The sequence below is a fragment of the Lepidochelys kempii genome, chromosome 3 (genome assembly GCF_965140285.1).
Source record: "Lepidochelys kempii isolate rLepKem1 chromosome 3, rLepKem1.hap1, whole genome shotgun sequence".
Lineage (NCBI taxonomy): Eukaryota > Metazoa > Chordata > Testudines > Cheloniidae > Lepidochelys > Lepidochelys kempii.
The window spans coordinates 148,945,924-148,969,646 of NC_136382.1; the positions used below are offsets into that span (position 1 = coordinate 148,945,924).

The window sequence follows — 23,723 nt, forward strand, 5'->3', positions numbered from 1 at the left end:
GAGAGGGAAGAGCCTACAAGTTACATTATCCAGACACTGCTGCTAACACTAAGGAGTGTGCTAGGGTGAGGGAAATGACTTGCACATGGGGCAGCTGTGGACCTGCGTGCAGGAGCCATCCTGGTGCAGCTCAAGGCTGAACTTCTGAACCCTGACTGAACTTTTTTCAATCTGGCTCTTGTCTGGATTAAGAGCAGAGGGCTTGAGCCTATGCAGGAAACCCTCTATCAAAGTGCTGGCAGGGTTGCCTCCTCCTTGCCACGCCCCCTTCCCAGGATGCCTCTTAGCTTCCACTCACCTGAGGCTGCTCTGGTTCTTTGTTTTTGAATTAATAGGAAACAGGGCTACAGGCTTTCAATGCAGGTGAGAAGCCACATGCCACATAAGTTAAGTGCGGATAACAGCTCCCAGCAAGTGGAAAGGTGTGTCAGCAGGAGACACTAATCCCAGCGAAAACTTCCTTCTAGGAGTTTAGCAGCCAGTTGCTACTAAGTAATCTCCTTCTTACCTAACCCAGTGTAACTTCTCCTTTCTCCAAGGGACAAAGAAGGGCTAAGACTAGGGAAGAATAAACTGGGAGCTATCTGCACCCAATACTCTGACTCCAAGCCTTATAATGCCTCCTTCTGGCAGGAAGGTGGAAATGGAGTAGTTGTGAGCTCTCCAAATCCAGCGCTTCTACCCCATAATTCCACAGCATCTCCCACTGGCAGAGAGCAGGCCCTGAGAAGCTACGACCTACATTCACAACTATAATCCCTGTAATAGTTTATGGAAGGAATGATTTCATGGAGTTTTGCTTTAACCAATATTTTGGTCCTGACCAAATGAGCATCCCGTGCAGCATCCACATAAAAGTGACTCCAGACTCTGCCTCTGGGATGGCCACTGAGCTCAGAACAGCGATCTCCCACACTTGGCCTCTAACAACTTAGATACTAGAAAGGAAGCTGCCAAATTAGTGCGGTTTCTGATCTTGAAAGCAAGGAGGGCGGTTTGATCTGCAGCTGCTCATGACAGCTTCCCAGATTGTTCTGGTGTGTGTGGCCTGCACACACGGCTCTGGAATTTTTGAATGCAGACTGAAGTTGCACATCGTACTGGAAAAGCCTCACAAAATCCCACTCTCTCAAGCTGGCCGTTGAAAAGATTGTGTTGCTGTGGCATGTAACTGCTCAGCACATACTCGGTGAAAGCATAAGAGAGGCATAACTAGGTGTAATGTGATGAAATTAAGAAAAGAAAAATGCAGGCTGAAGATCAGGGAACAATCCCTGACAGTGAGGGATCATCTCCGTAGCCTGTGGAATCATCTCAAGGAGGCGGCAGAAGCCCTAAACTGGGCAAAACACTAGAAAGTGCCCTGTAGGGAACAATTCTGCATTGCCAAGAGGTGGAATCGAAGGCTTTTCTACATCCAGTTTCTACAAACATGATACCATGGGCAGAGGCATCTCTCCAATGCGCGTTGAGAAGGGGCACAACAGCTAACACACCCTGTTACACGCTGGCCACCAAAACGTGGATACCCAACAACAGTATTGCTACAATAGGCCCTCAGCTGGTAAAACAGCTAACAGATGGCACTAACAAGCTACTACTGTCAAGAACAGTAGCAAACAGGAAGCAAAGGGGATATGAGAAATACAGTGAGAGGTCTCTCACCTGGGCAGTATCCTGACAACAGGGAGGAGACCACATTCAGCCAAGAGTGCTGCTTAGACCCGGATCTCCTCTCTCCGGCTCAGCTGCTAACCACAAGCTATCACAGCCTCAGTAGGTGTATCACACTCTTGCACTAGACCTGCTTCTACTACTGTCACTTCTCAAATGCCTCCTTAGTGTTAAAGCACAGAGGGCTCTTCCAATCCTGAATGCAGACTCCTTCTTATGCAGGGTAGCGTGTGTAACCGAAAACAAACCAGGGGGTGCGGGTAAGGAAAGGTGTCCCTAGCGTCTGTTTGTCAGAGAGTGGAGATGGATGGCAGGAAAGAGATCACTTGATCATTACCGGTTAGGTTCACTCCCCCTGGGGCACCTGGCATTGGCCAAGGTCGGCAGACAGGATACTGGGCTGGATGGACCTTTGGTCTGACCCAGTATGGCCATTCTTATGTTCTTACCATTTCCCAATGATCCAATCCTCAGTGCTTGCCCTGCCACACACAAAATGAGGGCAGCAAGAATGGGAACAGTTAGGGCCAACCACATTACTGGGAGCACCTTGAGTGGGAAACGGGGATGCTGCAAGTGACCTGATGGAAAAAAGAGCTCAGATCAGGGAGGGACTCTTATCACACTTCAGGGAAGGGACCAATGAGGAGAGGTTCACGCATCAGGTAACACGATGGGACCCCTTCACAGTCAAGAGGAAACAGGGCTTTTGTTTCCCTGAAGAACAACTGATATGAGAGACACGGCACCATGTATGTGCAGGGAGCATACTTGTGAAACATTTTATGGAGGGACAAAGGGGACAAGGCAGACCGGGGTCGCTGGGTGCTCAACACACAAGTTAGACTCACTGGGCCAAGAGGCCAGTGGTTGGGCAGCAACTCCCACTGCCCTACAACAGAGGTCATCTTGCTTGACTGCATTCCTTACAGTAAAAAGAAAAGGAGGACTTGTGGCACCTTAGAGACTAACCAATTTATTAGAGCATGAGCTTTCGTGAGCTACAGCTCACTTCCTCAGATGCATATCGTGGAAACTGCAGCAGGCTTTATATATACACAGAGAATATGAATGTTTCATATTCTCTGTGTATATATAAAGCCTGCTGCAGTTTCCACGATATGCATCTGAGGAAGTGAGCTGTAGCTCACGAAAGCTCATGCTCTAATAAATTGGTTAGTCTCTAAGGTGCCACAAGTCCTCCTTTTCTTTTTGCGAATACAGACTAACACGGCTGTTACTCTGAAACCATTCCTTACAGTGGCACTCGGCAAGCACAGTCAGAGCGATCACCCAGATAAGATCAGAAGGCAAACCCTGCGCTATGAAACAGGGTCACTTAAATTGACAGGACTAGTGGAATTTGGGCACAGCATGTTGGGAGACAGAACATCCTTTGTGAGATGACCTTAAGTGTAGCAGAGGAAAAGTTCAGGGGCTGCTGCTGTGCAGTCCCCAAAGTTAGTTTGTGAGAAGCCAGAGTCTGACAAGTACCCAATAAACTGTCCTTTGCTCGTTGCCTCAGGAACCCTACAACCCATCCCAAGAGCTGGTCTTCCACGCCATCTCAGCAGGTAAGGAAAGAAGGAGCTGCAGATGCCTCAGGAACAAAGACTGTCTGTTGGGATTGTTTGTGCAGCTGGCTTTTCATGGGAAAGTCCTTTAATGAACAGCCCTTTGAGAGGCTCCATGGAGCCACTTGGCCAGGGCCTCGATGTAGTAGCTCACTTCAGGGAAGGGAGGGAGAAACAAGGGAGTCTTACATTGGTTCCTCCAGCTGATGCTGCTCTGAGCAGCACTGATGGGACTCTGGAAGGAGCTATGCGTTAAACCTCCTCTGCTTCCCCCAAATGAAGCCATTTGCCTGATTCCTGCCAGTCACACACTGAAGCTCAAGTCCTTGGAAATAGGATTTAGAGCCTCAGTCCAACTTTTAGCAAAGATGTTGGGCTGTGACTCCTACTTGGGGAGCAGAAAGGTCCATGGGGATGGAATGAAACCATTGTTATGCTGATCAGCAAGGTTGCCTTGTTTTTGACTTAATGACCTGCCAGAGGTAGGTCTACTACGAATAGTGAATCTCTTCTGACCCTAGGGAAGGTGGATGGGAATCTAACACCAACCTTCTCATCTCAGGCAGCAGTCCTGAGCCTGTCAGTCCAGCAGCCAATGAGAGCACTTATTCAGTCTAAGCCTCAAGATGACCTACACTGGCTGTTTGAGAAGAGGTTCAAAGCACCAAACACCTTCACATCCAGCTCAAGATAACTTTTCCCCTCCTCACACATGAGCCCAGGTCATCTTCCCTGACACCCTCTTATGGAGCTCTCTGGTGGCCATGTCCAGAGCTAGATAGTCTCTTCCCAGCTCTTTTGTCTAGGGCAAAGAGCCAGACAGACAAGAGGTGGCTGAATGGGCTGCTTATCTTTCAGCACAGGGGAGCGAGGAGAGGAATTTCAGGAGCAGAGGGGGGTGAGCACATATACCTGCAGATAAGATGCTAATATAGACACACTGTCCCTCAGCTTAAGGCAAACTACTATCTGCCCCATAGAGAGGAAACTTCACTCCCCACAGAACCACAAAGCTCTGCATCCCTATCGTCCTGCCTCCTGTTCAGAAGATCCACAGAAGGAACTACCATATGCAAGTTCCTGAGACAGAAGTGTGTGTTTCAGGGGAAGGGGGATGAGGGGAAATGACCTGCAACAGGGCAACCATGTGGTGGGAAGGGGATGAGAATCAGGGAGAGCTTGACATAGCTAGGCATCTGAGCAAGCTGTTCTTCTCCAAAAGTCTGCAGCCCTGGTACCCCCCAGGAGTTAGGCATCGCATCACTCCTCACCTCCCTTCCTCTTGGCTTTATTTCCTCATGTCTTCCAGGTCCCATCCACCTGCCATCTTCCTTCAGCTAAAGGCCAGAAAGACTCTCTACAGAGCCCAGCAAGTGATCCCCCTCTAGCCAGAGGGGGAGGTCATTGCAGAGTAATGCAAGGTGCTCTGCCTTCCTGGCTGTCCCATGTAGTGCTAAGAGGCCAGCCATGCCCAGCTGAAAGCATTTCAATAGCACAGTCAATATGCTGCAGGAGTGACAGGCAGGGAGAATGTTGTTTTTAACACCATTCACACAGCAGTCGCACTGGGAGGGGTGGGCAGGGAGAGACAGCCAGCACTACAGGAAGAGCTGGTTGAGTTCAGTGGCTACATAGGCTGGTTTTAAGATTCCTGGAACTCGTTCACTTGTTTCCCTCTCCTTGGAAGAGGAACTGCAGGGCTTTAATAACTGGACAGAAAAGTTGCCTGGTGTCACTGCAGCTCCTGTTGGGGTCTCTTTAGAAACTTTTTGCAAGGACACCCCTCAGCAAATCCCCACGGATGTCTCCAAGGCTATAGCAGCAATGCCAAAGGAAACTACAGGATCTCATTCAAGTAGGGAGGCACCTGGAGAAGCCAGGAGGCTGTGCTAGTAAGGACCAGAGCACTCAACACAGCAGTCCCCACAGGGGAAGATGGGAGTGGGGGCTACTGCTCTTGGGGAACTGGTAAATACACCATTGAGCTGTGTGAGACAGTGTCTGCTGAGAGAGGCCAGACCCTTCTGCTCTGCCTCTCACTGCAGTGACCTCCTCCACCCAGTCTCAGGCCCCTCTCAAAGCACAACTGACCCCTCCCCAAGTTGGCAGTTTGAAATCCAATAGGCTCAAAGGCAGCAAAGTGACAAGTCAGATGACCTGAGGGGTCCTAATGTTACACCTTAAAGGCTTTGTGGGGAAACTGGTAAAAACTCCTCAACTCTCACTGCACTGAATGGAGGTGCGTGAGTTTGCTCAAAGGTCCCGGCCACCTAACTCACTATGGACAGGATCTTAGGTCCCCCATCGCCACAGGATCGGAGCACCACTTACATACTTGTGGATATTTAAGGAACTTCACAGATGTGGGGAAATCAAGGCAGAGAAATTAAATGAGTTGTCCAAAGTCATGCAGGGAGCCCGTGGTTGAGCCTGGGACTGAATCCTGGTCTCCCAAGTCCCAGTACAGCATCTTAACCACAAGCCCATCTTTTGACACTGCTGTGTACCATGAAGGGAAAGGGAGGTGGTGATTTGGGCAGGAGGAAGGAAGTGGTTAAAGTTTTTTGCCCTGTGCAGTGCTGGCTGCTGTTCCAGAGAGCAATGTGGGAGGCACAGGTGGGAGTAGGCATGGGGCCAAAGCTCTCACAGTGCTGCAGCAGCCGAGACATGGCAAGGCTCCAAAAATGCAGAGCTTTTTACCTCCAGCAGTTAGAGGAGACAATATCTAAGCAGCATTCCTGAAATGCCCTCATTGCAGTCCCCCAGCTGGCCTGCCTCCCTCAGCTTCATCCCCATCTTCCCCAATCACCAGGCTGATCTCTCAACCCCAATCCTGCCTCCTTCACAAACTGCCAGCTCCCTCTCAAATCCCAGCCTGCTGCGGCCCAGCTCTGTTCCCTGCCTTCTCTAACTCAATCACAGTCCCAGCTCTGATACCTTTCTCCTCCCACTGAGAGGAAACAAGGGTACTGCAGAGTGAAGCGATAGTGATCCAGTAGAGAACACTCAGATACCAAGTCCCAAGCTTGGTTCTCAGGGGTGCTGTGCTGCCAGATGTATATGGAGGTACCCAACTGAAGAGCCCACAGCATAATTAGCAGAAGTCAGGGTGCTAGCCCTGGAGCCTTGGTCCCTGCAGTGAGTTCTAGGATTCTCCATTTCCTGTCCTAACCAGCTGGGCAGAGTTGCTGTGTGTGATAAACAATCGCTGCACTCCACCCTAGATGTGCTGGATAAAGGGGTTTAAGATATGGAAATGTGAAGTATTATTTCAGAGCCCAATATCTGAGGAGCCTGGGGCCGTATCCTATAAAGTCTCCCACTGTGGAGACCCTGAATGCACACAATATGATCCCTGCTGACAGCACAGCGTGGGTATGTCTACACTGCAATTAGACACCTGCAGCTGGCCCGTGCCAGCTGACTCAGGCTCGTGGGGCTCAGCTGTTTAATTGCGGTACAGACATATGGGCTTGGGCTGCAGCTTGAGCTCTGGGACCCTCCCACCTCGCAGGGTCTTAGCGCCCGGGCTCCAGCCCAAGCCTGAATGTCTACACCACAATGAAACAGCCCCTTAGCCCGAGTCAGCTGTCATGCGCCAGCTGGGGATTTTTAACTACAGTATAGGCACACCCCCAGTGGCCTGCAAACCCCAAAGAGCTGCCCACCAAGTCTCAGCTATAAAGCCAGGCCCAAACCCCAGGAGTCTCAAGCCACCCTGAGATTTGGAGTCTAAGCTCTCCCAGCAACAGGCCCATGGCCTCTGGTAACCCCACAACTCTCTAATGAAGGTTCATAAACCGCTCTGACATCTCCATGGAAACAGAGTGTGAGGTCATAAACAGGGGATTAGCACCTCCCAACAGTGAGCGAGGCACAAGAGGTGACAGGGGGTTTTCAATTCTCCCATCAAAGGCCAGGGGGCTGGGCGGGGGGAGAAGAAGGAAGAGAAGAGAGCTTGTTACACAGGACGGGCAAGCTGAGGGTGAATGACAAACTACAGTCAAAAGGGGAAAACACGGAAAGGGCAAAGAGTGCAGCATGCCTGTAACAAGCTCCTTCTGCCTGCCCTCCTCCATCCACTGTTATTGCCCACCGTGGGCTTCTCTGCATCCTACCTAGCTCAGGGATTTGTACCAGCAGTCCTCACTGCAGTATCTTCCCTGTATTATTGCCAATTATGGGGAAGCCGATGGATTTGAGGGAAGGAGAACGTATCTTATGTGTCCAGCAGTTTCTAAACTCTGTGTGGATGGCTTGGATCAGGTATGGTTAGTTGTGGAGTGCCTTGAAGCATTGGCAGGCCAGAGCACAGTGATAGAACCTCACTCGTTACAGGTCCTGAATCCAGGCTGACTTCACTGCCTTAGGCTTGTTTGGAGGCAGAAATGCCCTCCCACCTCCAGACCCCTTAAAGGCAAGAGAAGACTATTTACCTGTTGAGCTTGGGTTTCTTGGAAACATGCCCTTCAGGAAGCAGTGGCCTGTGGTTTGGCAGCAAACCTGAGATGGAAAAGGAAAGATGTGAGATTTTGCATTGTTCCCTTGCTAATAGCTACAGTTATACCACTCTGAGATCCCATTACAACTCATAAGATAAGCAGACCGTATTTGGATAGGAGATCTCTGGAGAGAGCCCAAGGGGCTAAAATCGAAGAGGTGTTCTTCCTGTTGAGTCACTATTGATCCAATGCCCTAACACAGGCAGGGGTGCAGTACGGCTGGAGGTGTTGTATTTGAGATGAAACATATAACTGAAGACTTGACCACTTGTGGTCACTAAAGAGCCCATGGTGCTGTTTATCAAACAAAGGGCACTGACATCTAGCCAAATTCCAGCACAAGGATTACAATCTGCCTCTTTGAATTCTCTCTGCATTTTAATTTGGATATAGCATGGGAAAGCAGGCATAATGGCTAGAGCAAGGAACCACGCAGGGGACCTGGGATCCATTCCTGACTGACACCTTGCTGTGTGACCTTGGGCAAGTCACTTTCCCATCTCTGTAAATTAATTTGAAATCCTCAGATGAGTGGGGCTATATGCCAAACATTACATTCACTTCCTGTCCTGAACACTTGTGTGTGCTGCTATGCACAAATTATTGCTTTGTTCCATCTCAAAGATCACTGAGACATGAAAGAATAGTTACTTACTGGATCCCACGGACTACATGTTCAGTTCCCTTGCAATTCAAAACCCACAGTAGCTGAGAACTCCTAAGAACAGGCTTGGAGGGGCAGTTGTGGGACCCACGCTGGCTACATCATCTCGAAGAACCACTATTACTGTAGGGTAAATAACCACTCTTTTTTTGAGAACGTGTCAATGTGGAGCCCACTGCAGGCAAGACGTATCTCCTATGGATGGTCGAAATAAAATATATATACTTATGGCATTTCATCAGTAGATTTCACAGTGCTTTACAAAAGGGTTTTTCCCCATTTTACAGAAGGGGGAACTGAAACAGAGAGAGGTGACACAACTTGCCCAAGGTCACCCAGTACGCCAGTGGGAATAGAACCCCAGCTTCCTGAATCCCAGTTCGTTACTGTATCCACTAGGCAACACTGCCTCCATAGAGTTCCAGCTGCAACAATAATTCTAGTGCTGCTCTCCTGAACTTGGCATCTGACCTAGCCGCTAAGTCCAAGGCACAGCGCTTGACAAAGGTCAAGTGGATTACTCTACATGAGATCTCTGACATTGACACATGTCTGAAGCAGGCAAAACAAGTAATTTAAGCTCTGGTGGAGTGAGCCTTGATATTCAGTGGGAAAGGTACAGCAGCCAGTGATGGCGGCAAGCGTTACCATCCGGAATCTGAGATAACATATGTATTTGTTCAGTCTCTTCAGGTCTAGGACAAGGATCAGCTGTCCCTTCCCTCTTTGTGATAAAGATGCACTGCAAGTAGAAGCCTCTACCCCTGTACTCCCATGGAACTTCTTCTATGGTGCCTAGATAAACCAACACCACTTCTTTCAGTAATAGGCTCTCATGAGATAGGTCCCTGAAGAGGGATGGGGAAGTGAGTGGGATAACCACGGACATGGTTCCCAGCACTCATTTGTCCAAGGTGATATCAGACCAAGACTAACAAAGTGGGGCAAGCTGGCTCCTGAAAGTAGTTGCCAGCACCTGATCGATTCTGATATGGCCCATGACATTCCCATCAAATTTGCTATTGGACTGAGGAGGAGGAGGAGTGGATGCTGGAGGAGGTAGATGAAGGGCACCTTCACTGGTACTGTGAACATTTCTATTGTTGGAAGTCCGGTTGTCTGCTCTGGGAGTAAAGGTGAGCCCACTACCTTTGTTGGGGTTATCTGTAGGAATTCCTACTGGTGAATGGTGTGTAAATCCTCTGGAATCCCAGGGTGGCCTGATTCCTTTAGGGAGGTAGTGCCTAGTCCTCGAACTGAAGAGCTCCATTTCCTCAAATGGGAGATCTTGAATGGTATCCTACACCTATCTTGGTACCCTCCAGGATGATAGCCATGAGGTTAGTCTCCTGATCACAAACGTAGCCATCAACCTTGTGGCTATGTCCAAGGCCTGTGTGGCCACCACCTGCAGAGCTCTCCTGGCAACCATCTGGCCTTCTTGTATAATTTCCTTCAGCTCCTTCTTAGTGTCTTGAAGCAATTTGGGCAAAAATGGATCACTCTCTTCCAAGTCAGGAAATTGTTTTTGGCAAATTATGCCTGGTAGTTTGCCATATGTAGTTGCAGTGAAGCCAACAACAGGCTTTTTGCCTGAACAGATCCAATGTTTTGGGCTCTTTGTCGTCAGGAGTTCCTTTCACTGACTTGGATTTTTCTTATACTGCTGTGACTACTAATGACTCATAGTTTAGGTGGAAGGAAGAAGACTCAAAATTCTTTAGGGCCACTGGGTAGCGTTTCATCACCCTTTTGGAGGTTGGTAGAATGATGGCCAGGTTTTACCGAAGGGCTTTGGGCACTTGGTAGTAAGGGGTCCCAAAACAATAAGAGCTCACTGGCAGCTGTTATTCTGGTGGCTGCGGTGGTGCGGAGGGAGGAAGGTGTGTTCGCTCCCCAAAGTGGTTACTACTAAATAAAGGGGTCAGGAGCTTGCTCCCAGAGAGGACTCATTACCTGCTCGGTGAGCCATTTGTATGCACACTGCAACCTTCTTATGCTCCTCCAGACAAAGACCTGTGATCCTACGGGGCAGCATCCCTCCATCAGAACGGATGAACTGACTCAGCAATAAGACATCCTAAGGAAGCAAGGAAAGAAGGTAGAAAAATCAGTGCCAGAGCTGCACCAACAGCTACAATTCTTAGGTGCTGACACTGCCCCAGTGCAACGTATGAGAAGTTCAAAATTATTCCTTCGTGTATATTACCTGGCATTTTGTCAGCAATGAATTTCACCTGCCATTGTGTAGCCCAGAGGTTCTCAAACTGGGGGTTGGGACCCCTCAGGAGGTCGCAAAGTTATTACATGGGGGGGGGGGGGGGGTTGCGAACTGTCAGCCTCCACCCCAAACCCTGTGCCTCACCTCCAGCATTTATAATGGTGTTAAATATATAAAAATGTGTTTTTAATTTATAAGGGGGGGTCGCACTCAGAGGCTTGCTACGTGAAAGGTCACCAGTACAAAAGTTTGAGAACCACTAGTGTAGCCTATTGGCTTAGCTTTGTTAAGTCCTCTGAAGTTCACAGCCTTTTATAGACTAATTAATGTAAATCATTGTGTCATCTGCCATTTTTGCCATCTCACCATTTGCTGCCGTTTTCAGACTACGTACCTAATATAATCTGTCGAACATCTAGATATACAAAGATACAGTTTTACAAAACATGCAGGAAGATATAATTTTACACAATGTTTTTGACTGAGTGGAGAGCTGATTTTTAGCTCATCAGTATCTGCGTACACAGATGTCAGCACTCACACATTAGGCCACATCTAGGTTTTCCCCTATAAACTGAGTGCAGGATTGTCCTCTACTGTCTATTCCTCAATTCTTTATCCAATTTCCCAAGGTGAAGCTTCTGTCATGTCCCTTTGGGGTGCCCAAAGGGGGATTAGTCCAAAATCTAGTAGATTTTGTCAGCAATAAGCGCCTCATAAGAGAGCTGTACTGTTACCGGCTAAGTCCTAATAGAACAAACCTTCAGCCCTTTGGCTGCGTGCACATTAGGAGGGACTGTTAGAGCAACGTCAAGGAAAGGAAGTCTTGTTACCAGAGAGCACTGAGAGCAAGCAGGTTGTGTGTTCAGACAGAGTTCAGAGATCTTTGTAGACTTCACTGCTGTTGACCTTTCAGATTAAAAGCTACAGAAGTGCAAAGCATTATTTATAAAACACAATTTAAGTGGTGTATCTTCCGGATCTGGTAACACCACATAACTGCGATGACGGAACTTTAGACACAGCAGCGGCAGCTGCTGCACTGGGGTCCATTAGCTGTGCAAAGAGCACAGCCCAGCATTCAGATATGTTTTCCATTTCCACACGCAGCACAACAAATTCCAGCACACCGCTCAGACCAATGCAGACACACCCCTTTCACATGCTGATATCATGTTATCCCAAGAGTCCACTGGAAATGCTTGGCTTGTTTTTCCCAATCTGCTGGAAGTTTCCCACTGCCAGAGTCACCATGCTAGTTGGGAGTTTATTTCTCTGTTGCTGCTGTAAATATTTCCATATTTTGGATGGAAGGCACGTGTGCATGCGGCTCGCAGCCTGGAAAAGACCTGTCAGTAGGCATTCCCCATGCCCAGCCTGAGAGAAATCAGGGCTAGATGGACAAGCACAATACACACCCCCATACCTACTGGTGCAGGCAAACTAGACCTCTGCTATTGGCTGAGCCAATGCAAAAGCCAGGATATCCAGCTACCAAGGTTTATATCCCACACCCATCACTACGGTATTGGAGAGACTTGATTCTGAAATAAATGGACTGTAGCACTGTGTTCTGGGAGCTATTGCTCATGCTAGACCCTCTCACAAGCCCTGCTGACACCAACAGAAACTGAGTCTAGAGCTTTTTTCAGTCGCACTTTCTTTACTACATAAGGGCACTTGTGCCAGACTATTCAAGGTGCCTGCCACTGACTCCTCCTCATCTACAATTCCTGTTCTCTGGCTCCATTCTAACCCTTTTTTTCAGATTCAGTCCCTTTTAAAATTAAACATTTAGGCAACTTAATGCTGATACAAGGGGCCTGACCAATAACTGTGGAGCGATGATTTATCCAGACAACAGGGACAACATCCGGAGAGACCACCTAAGGACAAAAGGAAAGCTCAGTGTCCATGTCCCAACCAATCTCTGGCCTTGGCACTGAGGCCACTACAAGAGGGCTAATAACTGTCAGCTGGATTGGTGGAAATTGGACTGAGATCTGCCAAACAGTCAAAGGGCAATGACTTTTGGTCACTGCTGATGTGAGCTGGATTTGATCGACTGACCCAGAATGAGACTCCACATCCCTTTCCCCAGCTCTTTCAGCTATCCAGTTCTCCATGTTGCCAACACCTTGGCTCCCCCACCCAATACTGAAAGAGCTCACTTCCCAAAGGGAGAAGAAGGGTTCAGGTAGGGTGCGTTTGGTCCAAGGGCCTTCTCACATTACCACCACGCCCTGTGGGGTCACCGGGCTGATATCAAACGTTTCCATGCAAAGAAAGAAAAAAGGGCAGGGGGAGATGGATGCTCTTTATCTATTGCGCTGCCAATCAGGAGAGCCCATGCCCCAGTGTTATCTCTGCCCAATGCTGTCAGCACCAATCAGCTTCTCTCTTGTGACGGTTATTTCTTTACTGAAATCTACGTCCCACCCTTTCTGCCTTACAAATTATGCTCAAGATCATTTGGCTTGAAGTGCTGCACACTGGCGAGAATCTTACGATGACTTCAGAAGGGTCCTAAGTGTAACGTGCTAGGTGCCTCTCCCAGAATTCTTACCCAGATGCATCTCACCCCTAAGAAGAGGTCGGACAGAGACAGCCAGTTTTGGGAGGATGGGGAGAAAAGCTGAACAAAAACGTAAGGGGGTTAAAGAAGAAAAGAAGTCTGGCAAGGTTACATGTTGCTGTCACGTTCCATGAAATTAACTTTCTGTGCTAGTGGGCAGCCAAGACTGTAACCACAGATTTGCTTTAATCACTGGACAGCTCTCAGGAGAGGTTGGACCCAGATTCCCACCCCTGTAATCTGTAGCATCTGATGAAAACAATTTGGACGGAATTAATCTGGGGCTAATAGGCAAAGGCTGCAGTTCGGTCTCCCCTGTGTGCTGCCAAAGTACAATGACATTTACTGCCTGCTCAGACTAATGGTATTCAAAGCAGAGAAGGGGAAAAAGGAAATACAATTTTACTTTTCCCTACAAAGGGTGGATAAACTAGATAAAAAATATAAAACCAAGTTTGAACAGTGCATTCCCTTCATTGGGTGGCCTGCTGAAATGCAGCACAGACCCAATAACTGCAACACCCTTGAGAACTAAGACTGATTGCTAGTTATGCACATTTCATGAAAATCTTAATTCACTCTGAGAACAGTTCTGTTTGTACAACAAAACAAGTATGGGTCTGTACCAGACATATCTGCCGGTTGTTACTTTGAGATACATAAGAATCAGTTTTCTTTCTTCTATTATTCCTGAGAGCTTTATACCATTCTCCAGGCATTATATATCAGGTATATTTGGGGGCTGAGACTTCTAGGTTGCAGGTTCTAATCTAGCCTAAGGTTGATAGTAACTGAAATTGGTTTTCATCTCTAATGGCTATTAGGTGACCTTGGTGAAATGAACTAGGGTGTCAGTCAAATTTCCTAGTGGAGAAGTGTCTGCATCACTAGAGCCCTGTGCGAACACAAAATTTGTATCTGCATCTGATCCACAAAAATGGTTCATGGATATAAAGGGGATATCTGCAGATTTGCAGGGCTTTACAAACAAAATCTGTATCCGCAGCTGATCTGCAAAACTGGTCTGCGAATATCTGCGAATTTGCAGGGCTCTACCCATCACATAAACCACTATCATAATTGGCACTAACTGGCCCAATTGCAGGGAACCTCAGTAGAATCCAAGGAATAAATGATCAATGGAGGCTGTCCCCCTCCAGGGTAGGGTTGAGGAACACTGGCAAGGAGGCCAGATGGAAGCTTGACCTGCCACTGCCCGCAATACCATTTTCTGATTCATTAAGAATCTGTTTATCTGACACCAAAACTAAAATCACGCATTGTACCACTGCCTCGGGCTCCACTATCAGAGTTGTTAGAGAAGTAGTAGTCCTGAGGTCATCTCTTCCATCCCTCCCAGGGACTAATGGAAGACTCCCCTGTATTATAGTGCTTTATCCAGTCCAATTGTGTGTGCCCCCAGCAATGGGGCTCACATGCTTTCCTTTGCTTTACAGCTGAGTGGTATTTCATATATCCCTAAACTGTAAGGCCAGAAGAGACCATCATGATCATCTAGTCTGACCTCCTGCACACCGCTGGCCACAGAATCTCACCCACCCCCGTAACAGACCCCTAACCTCTGGCTGAGTTACTGAAATCCTCAAATCATGATTTAAAAAGACTTCAAATAACAGAGGCCACAAGACTTCCCTGAAATAATTCCTGTTTGAACTAGAATCTCTCTTTTAGAAAAAACATTCAGTATTGATTTCAAAATTCCCAGTGATGGAAAATCCACCAGAACCCTTGGTAAATCATTCCAATGGTTAATTACCCTCACTGTTAAAAAATTCAAATTCTTTATTTCTCAAGCACTCACTACTGCTTTGGCTAGGAAGCATAACTGAGATTTTTCTGGGGGCGAAAGAAACATTTATTCCACCCAAACACTTCAAAATTTGAAAAACCATGACTGATACAAAGTCTAGACACATAAGAGACATACTGAAAAAAGAGACTATTTACAATAGAACTCAAGTTACTTTTCACAACTCCAATCAGTCCCACTGGAGTAAGGCACACCTCCAGCTGTGGATTTGTCATGATCCGCAACTGCTCTGATTTTCCAATCCACACCATCCCCTTTATCTCTTTCTCCAGCCTCTCCTTTGATTTGCAGCAAGAGAACTGGTTATATAATCTAAGTTCAAAGGCCAAAATGACTGCCATGGCGGCCTACATTTCCCAGCCTGCTTCCTGAGACCACGAATGCAAACTTCCATACGATGGCTCCTGAGATTCCAGCCACGCTTCTTAAAACAAGGTGAGCTCCCCTGGTGTTTAGTTTTCACCTCCTTCCAGAAGATCAGCATCTAAGGGCCAAACTGAATGCTAGTATGGGGCAAACTGAATAGCTCAACTACAAGCACACTGACCAGCCGAGCTGAATTACAGCCAAAATCTTAAAAGAGGATCATACCTTTCATCCAGTGATGGGACCTACAGTCAACTCTGATACTAGAACTCTGCTCTCAGGCTCTAAAGCCACAAACAGCACAATGGACTTACCTACAACTACCTCTGTGCTTCCAAGAAGCCCTTTTATTCCCACCAGTGGCAGAACCTCCTACCACAGAGAGCACTAGAAAGTGATTCCTAATATTCATCTTAAATTTCCCTCTGCTTAATGAGGTCTCACTGCTCCTTGTTCTACCCCTTGCTGACAATACATGTTTGTCCCCCTCCCTTAGTGATCGAAGTGTTTTGGATTACTACCTATCTAGACTTGGGTTAGAGTGTGGGTGCTGGGGGTACTGGTGGCCTGTGCTATACAGGAGATGAAACTAGATAATCCTAGTGGTCCCTTCTGCTCTTAAACTCTAAAACCCCATTTTATTGCTGCATTTGATAGGCTGAATCTTTGTTATTTCCACTGAATGCATCCGATGAAGTGAGCTGTAGCTCATGAAAGCTTATGCTCAAATAAATTGGTTAGTCTCTAAGGTGCCACTAGTACTCCTCTTCTTTTTGTTATTTCCTGGCTCTCTTTCCAATACCCACAGACTACAGTGCTGAGGACATTAGAAGTCTACTGATTTTTAATTTCTCAAGGCTCTTAAACTTTGGTCCATGAAACACTTGCTGGTGATCTGATGAAAGCTAGTTGGTGCTGGCTCCTTGTTTCCAGTTGTTCAGAGTCACATTAAAAAACTAAAACCACATTACATTCTTTCCTAATGTTACTTTTCTGTGTAAGCAATTGCTGTAGTTATATATTCTGCAATAATGAACTGGAGAAGAGTTCCTTCAAGACAATCTTTGCATTAAAGTGTGGGCAGCACTATGAACTAGGTAAGTTCATGGAGGATAGGTCCATGAGTGGCTATTAGCCAGGATGGTGTCCCTAGCCTCTATTTGCTAGAAGCTGGGAATGGGTGACCGGGGATAGGTTACTTGAAGATTACCTGTTCTGTTCATTCCCTCTGGGGCACCTGGCATTGGTCACTGTTGGAAGACAGGACACTGGGCTAAATGGACCCAGTATGGCTGCTCTTATATTCTTATGAAAAAATCTGATCCCCATTATGGATAGTATTTTTCTATCCTTGGTGTTTGCAACTCCTCCCAATTTAGAATGATAAATTTGCAAATGATACTATTTCCTGATTCTTCTAGATAATTACAAAGACCAGACCAGCCACTGGACACTTCTCGCAATCATTTCTTATTGCACTCTGCTCATTGTGTGTTCAATCCATTGAAAATGCTCCCATCCTAGCCAATTTAATTTCTACAATATTTCACTAGACACAATCAAATATTTTATTGAAGTTTAAATCTCCCACTTATTGTGTCACCTGCTCGGAATAAGTTTTCGTTTGGCATGATTCTTCATAACCCCTCAACACTACTTGTTGCTCCTGCTTTGAGCAGGGGGTTGGACTAGATGATCTCCTGAGGTCCCTTCCAACCCTGATATTCTATTCTAAGTTCCATTATCCGGTGAGTGCTGAGTGTGGTTCTCCCCCTTTGTTTGTTATATAACTAGGAATAGAGGTTAGACTTCCCAAAGAGCAATTGCCAGGACCATACTTCCATTTCTCGGATGTTTAGTAACTCATTCATTATTTTCAAATCCTTTGGTACCTCCCCAGTTTTTTATGCCTTCTCAAAAATAACAGCTAACAAACCAACTGCTCCATTAGCAAATTCAAGACCCTGGAGGGTTGCATGTGATCCTGGCATGCTGGTGTGTGTGTATAAGTCAATGTCTCTAAGAATTTCCTTACCTACTTTTTTGCAAAAGCTTATTCACAGGATTGTCATCACTACCCAATTATTCAAACTTCTTTTCCTTATTTTTCTTGTTATGGATACATGTGAGTAGTTCAGCCATATTAGAATCATTCTGGCTTTCAACCCCCTCATCATTAGTGGGCCTACTTTCTCACAAGTATTTATTTTCCTCCAGATGTATTTGTATCTATATCCCCCTAATCCCACTGGCATTAACTTATTCTGCATTTTTGGTTGCCTTATCTTTTAACTGTGCATTCTTGTCTGGTTCCCTTCCTTTCTATTTCTAGTACAGATTTTTTTGTTTGGTTGTGGGGTTTTTGGCTTTATTTTTTAAATAGATTCATAGATATTTAGGTCACAAGGGACCATTATGATCATCTAGTCTGACCTCCTGCTCAACGCAGGCCACAGAATTTCACCCACCACTCCTGCGAAAAACCTCTCACCTATGTCTGAGCTATTGAAGTCCTCAAATCGTGGTTTAAAGACTTCAAGGAGCAGAGAATCCTCCAGCAAGTGACCCGTGCCCCATGCTACAGAGAAAGGCGAAAAACCTCCAGGGCCTCTTCCAATCTGCCCTCGAGGAAAATTCCTTCCCGACCCCAAATATGGCAATCAGCTAACCCCTGAGCATATGGACAAGATTCACCAGCCAGATACTACAGAAAATTCTTTCCTGGGTAACTCAGATCCCACCCCATCTAATATCCCATCACAGGCCATTGGGCCTATTTAACATGAATATTTAATTACCAAAACTATGTTATCCCATAATATCATCTCCTCCATAAACTTATCGAGTTTAATCTTAAAGCCAGATAGATCTTTTGTCCCCACTGCTTCCCTTGGAAGGCTATTCCAAAACTTCACTCCTCTGATGGTTAGAAACCTTCATCTAATTTCAAGTCTAAACTTCCTGGCAGCCAGTTTATATCCATTTGTTCTTGTGTCCACATTGGTACTGAGCTTAAATAATTCCTCTCCCTTTCTGGTATTTATCCCGCTGATATATTTATAGAGAGCAATCATATCTCCCTTCAACCTTCTTTTAGTTAGGCTAAACAAGCCAAGCTCCTTGAGTCTCCTTTCATAAGACAAGTTTTCCATTCCTCGGATCATCCTAGTAACCCTTCTCTGTACCTGTTCCAGTTTGAATTCATCCTTCTTAAACATGGGAGACCAGAACTGCACACACTATTCCAGGTGAGGTCTCACCAGTGCCTTGTATAATGGTACTAAAACCTCCTTATCCCTACTGGAAATACCTCTCCTGATGCATCCCAAGACCGCATTAGCTTTTTTCACAGCCATATCACATTGGCAGCTCATAGTCATCCTATGATCAACCAATACTCCAAGGTCCTTCTCCTCCTCCGTTACTTCTAATTGATGCATCCCCAGCTTATAACTAAAATTCTTGTTATTAATCCCTAAATGCATGACCTTACACTTCTCACTATTAAATTTCATCCTATTACTATTACTCCAGTTTACAAGGTCATCCAGATCCTCCTGTAGGATATCCCTGTCCTTCTCTAAATTGGCAATACCTCCCAGCTTTGTATCATCCGCAAACTTTATTAGCACACTCCCACTTTTTGTGCCAAGGTCAGTAATAAAAAGATTAAATAAGATTGGTCCCAAAACCGATCCTTGAGGAACTCCACTGGTAACCTCCTCCAGCCTGACAGTTCACCTTTCAGTAGGACCCGTTGTAGTCTCCCCTTTAACCAATTCCTTATCCACCTTTCAATTTTCCTATTGATCCCCATCTTCTCCAATTTAAATAATAATTCCCCATTTGGCATGGTATCAAACGCCTTACTGAAATCTAGGTAAATTAGATCCACTGTGTTTCCTTTGTCTAAAAAAACTGTTACTTTCTCAGGTTGGTTTGGCACAATCTACCTTTTGTAAAACCATGTTGTATTTTGTCCCATTTACCATTGACTTCAATGTCCTTAACTACCTTCTCCTTCAAAATTTTTTCCAAGACCTTGCATATTACAGATGTCAAACTAACAGGCCTATAGTTGCCTGGATCACTTTTTTTTCCCCCCTTTCTTAAAAATAGGAACTATGTTAGCAATTCTCCAATCATACAGTACAACCCCTGAGCTTACGGATTCATTAAAAATTCTTGCTAATGGGCTTGCAATTTCATGTGCCAATTCCTTTAATATTCTTGGATGAAGATTATCTGGGCCCCCCGATTTAGTCCCACTAAGCTGTCTGAGTTTCGCTTCTACCTCAGATATGGTAATATCTACCTCCATATCCTCATTCCCATTTGTCATGCTACCATTATCCCTAAGATCCTCTTTAGTCTTATTAAAGACTGAGGCAAAGTATTTGTTTAGATATTGGGCCATGCCTAGATTATCCTTGACCTCCACTCCATCCTCAGTGTTTAGCGGTCCCACTACTTCTTTCTTTGTTTTCTTCTTATTTATATGGCTATAGAATCTTTTACTATTGGTTTTAATTCCCTTTGCAAGGTCCAACTCTACTTGACTTTTAGCCTGTCTCACTTTATCCCTACATGTTCTGACCTCAATAAGGTAGCTTTCCTTGCTGATCCCTCCCTTCTTCCACTCCCTGTATGCTTTCTGTTTTTTCTTAATCACCTCTCTGAGATGCTTGCTCTTCCAGCTTGGTCTACACCTCCTGCCTATGAATTTTTCCCCTTTCTTGGGATGCAGGCTTCCGATAGCTTCTGCAGCTTTGATTTAAAATAATCCCAGGCCTCCTCTACCTTTAGATCCATAAATTCTTCAGTCCAAGCCACTTCCCTAACTAATTTCCTTAATTTTTGAAAGTCAGCCCTTTTGAAATCAAAAACCTTAGTTGCAGATTTATTTTTGTTAATCCTTCCGTTCAGTTTGAACTGAATTAGCTCATGATCACTTGAGCCAAGATTATCCCCTACAACCATTTCTTCCATGAGGTCCTCACTACTCACCAAAACCAAAGCTAAAATGGCATCCCCTCTTGTCGGTTCAGCAACTACTTGATGAAGGAATCCATCAGCTACCACACCTAGGAAAATCTGAGCCCTATTATTATTACTAGCACTCGTCCTCCAGTCTATATCTGGGAAGTTAAAGTCTCCCATGATCACAGTTTCCATTAGTATTTACTTTATTAAAAACATTAAAAAGGGCTCTATCCAAATTAGATCCCGGCGGTCTATAGCACACCCCAAGCACTATCCCAGGGGAGGCTCTAATAGTTTTCTTCCCCAATGTAATTTTTGCCCAGACAGAAAGGCTCTTTTTGCGGACGCTTCCATATCCAGGCACAACTTTGTGTAAAACAATTATTGGTCATTTGTCATGTTTCTAAACACCTTCCCCTGCCCACTTCCCATTCTCCACCATCCAGTTATAAAGATAACTGATGACAATGAGAAGCCTGCAGTGTTTGGAGACATTACATCTAATTCCTCTTTGGGAACAACAACTCAAGCTTTCTGAGCTACCAGGAATCAGGAATAGGCTTGAACAAGTTGACTAGCGCGGGTTTACTACCTAGAGTCCAGTTGGAAGACTGATTCAATGTTGGATACTGGGGCTCATTAAAAAGATAAATCTATTCCAGATAATATACTGGATGGCGAGAGATGCATGTTTCCAAAGTTCTGACATGTCCTATCCCTTCCTTCCCACTGCACACAAACTACTCCAGACCAGATATGAACAATCCAAAGAAGGGCTGTGTGGTAGGCAATGTTCCCTAACCTGTGCATATGCGCATCACACAGCAATCTTCCATGTACCACACATCACAAACCATGCTACTCAGACCTTTGACTCTGCCCCCCCCCGAACCAGCTCCAGTTACTGCCTCCCATTGGCTGATTGTTTGAGAGCTGAGAGCCAATAAGGTTCTGGCCAAGGCTCCCAGCAGCAGGCAGGGCACACCTCCACCAATGGGGAAGAAGTAACCAAAGCTGAGTGGTGTGCCACGGAGCCCAAGCCTGTGTCTGGCTCTGGAGCCCATGCGACGGGGCACAACACCACTCTGTCACTCATGCAGGGCAATGCCCCATGCCACCTGGCTCTGGTTACTGCCTTCCCATTGGCTGTGGGAACTTGGAGCTTATCTGACTGTGGCCAGCCTTGCGCCCCCCTCCCCCCGCCGGCCCACAGGTCAGGTCACACCTCTACCAATGGGGAAGCAGTTACCAGAGCTGGGTGGTGTAATGGTTGAGTCCCTTCCCTGCTGGCATGATGGAGGAGCAGCCTGCCAAATTCGAATGGCGTTGCGACCCGCTGCACAGGTTCCAGCTGTTCCCAGTCTCTGCCTCCTCTCTGTTCCCCCATGGATGCAGGCTCCATCACATGAGGCTCTGTGGAGTTTGTAAACCGCTCAGTACAACGAAAATTTAGAGGACACATTGGTAATAGGACAGTAGTTAGCACAGGACTAGCCAGCTGTGCTTAGATGCTGTTCATCTAGGCTAGTTGTGGCTTTGTAGGAACTGCTCTCGCACAAGGGGGTTTTCACTAAACCTTAAGGAGGAGGAGATAGAGCTGTGAATCTTTATTCTGCTCAGGAAGCTAAAAGAATGTCAGGCTGTGCAGTTTAGTAGCAGCATAATGAGTACAGCTTTGAGGATAACATTCAACTAGCTAAGTGTCACCACACTTACCTCATAATTGTATTTGTGCTTCAGGTTCCAGCGACAAATGGGACACTGACCAGAAGGGTTCGGAGGAGTTGGGGTTTTGACATCTTCTATAATTTTGCCCTCAATCTGGGAAACAAGTCAGAGGATACACTGATCAGATGAAGAGCCCAGAGTTCATGCCTATGTAGACTTATCGCTCAAGTTCCAACAGCTTACTCAGCCCTGTATAAACATAAGAGAGTCCCTGTACTAAAGCTGTTTATAGTCAGGTACATACAGAACAAGCATTTCAGATGTACATAGGAGCTGGCACAAGTCCAAAGAGTCATTAGGGCCTGGTAAGTCTTGATCAGTGGATTTGTGTTGAGTAGTGGAGAGCTCGATTAATTTGAATCCCTCCTATTTTGCAGATGTTTCATATTACTTTGCAGGTAAAAATCTAGAGAATTCAGACTGAGCTCTCTGCTTCTGCGAGTGCAAGGTAGTGTGTGATGGGGACAAATACTTAGAGTTCTCTGTTGGAGTTTGGTCTGGTGTCACACAGTGAGGTACTAGCTGTTGGGAATATTTCATGCCACAGCCTGTGTTTTGGACCCATGCCCTTCTTGCCCGGTGAAGTACAGTTAAACCACTGTGGGGAGAATCTCTCAGTACACCCAACTTTTATTAAGGAAGCTGTTGTACAGATGGCTGTCTCTCAAAAATCATTGCTTGATATTAACAATCTAGCCAAACATAGGCCAGCATCTAGTATTCTGTTCTTTGTCAGTCTGGGTGTAGACCTGGTGACATTAAACACTGCACTGGCTGCTTTGATAAATGATTCCATCCTGGTAATAGATAAAGATGCATCATCCATGTTGATATTATTATATCTATCAGCTGCTTTTGATATTGCTGACCACAAGGTGTTGTTGACTTGTCTGTGAACCCTAGAAAAAGAGCCACATGCCCTTCAGTAGCTTCAGTCTCATCTCTTGAAAAAATTTCAGAATGTATTTTTTGGCTCCTCTACACCTGATTACTCTTATGTGGGTTTCTATGTGGTCACACCACGTGTTCATTGTGTGTACTGGGCCTGCAGAAGGGCTAATAAGGAGGCATATGAGTTTATGTTTTCACGGGCTCATGAGACCCAGCACATTCTCATCCATACATGGTAAATACCTTTCTCAATGTTTGATAAAGATTGGAATACAGATAAGGGCTAGCTGTCTGAGGCGGAATCCAGAAGAGACTGAAGTGATGTTGGTAGGATGGGTGGCGCAATCAGAAGATATGAGGAGGACTATGTCTGCCCCTTAATTGATGCTGTGTGCCCACCATTTGTTGAGAGTTTCCATTCTGTGGATATTGATGATCTCCAGTTGCTGTTAAGAAATTATGTAGCAGAAATTCTCTCTTTCCCCCGCACCATCTACCTCTCGCCAGGAGTTTGTGACCATTTCTTTCAAATAAGGATCTTGCTACTATGATCTACGCTATTACCACCTCAAGTCTAGTTTATTGAGAAGTGCTCTGGATGGAGCTTGCAGATTTCAGTAATCCACTTACATGAAAGTCCCTTGTTTTTGAATGGAGATACTATTAGTAGGGGGTTCTCCCTGAGGGGCTTCCAACGTTGGAATTAGTTTCTCC

General features: G+C 46.0%; 1 protein-coding gene across 1 annotated transcript in view; it reads right to left on the reverse strand.

Moving 5' to 3' along the window:
• The window catches only part of MRPS18A (mitochondrial ribosomal protein S18A), a 30,563-nt gene that overhangs the window by 3,945 nt on the left and 2,895 nt on the right, over positions 1 to 23,723 (reverse strand). Inside the window, exons 3-5 of the mRNA XM_073338477.1 lie at positions 22,107 to 22,211; positions 10,371 to 10,494; positions 7,685 to 7,751 (exon numbers count right to left, since the gene is read on the reverse strand). Of these exons, the coding sequence (XP_073194578.1) occupies positions 7,685 to 7,751; positions 10,371 to 10,494; positions 22,107 to 22,211 (296 nt within the window). The remainder of the gene's footprint in view (positions 1 to 7,684; positions 7,752 to 10,370; positions 10,495 to 22,106; positions 22,212 to 23,723) is intronic.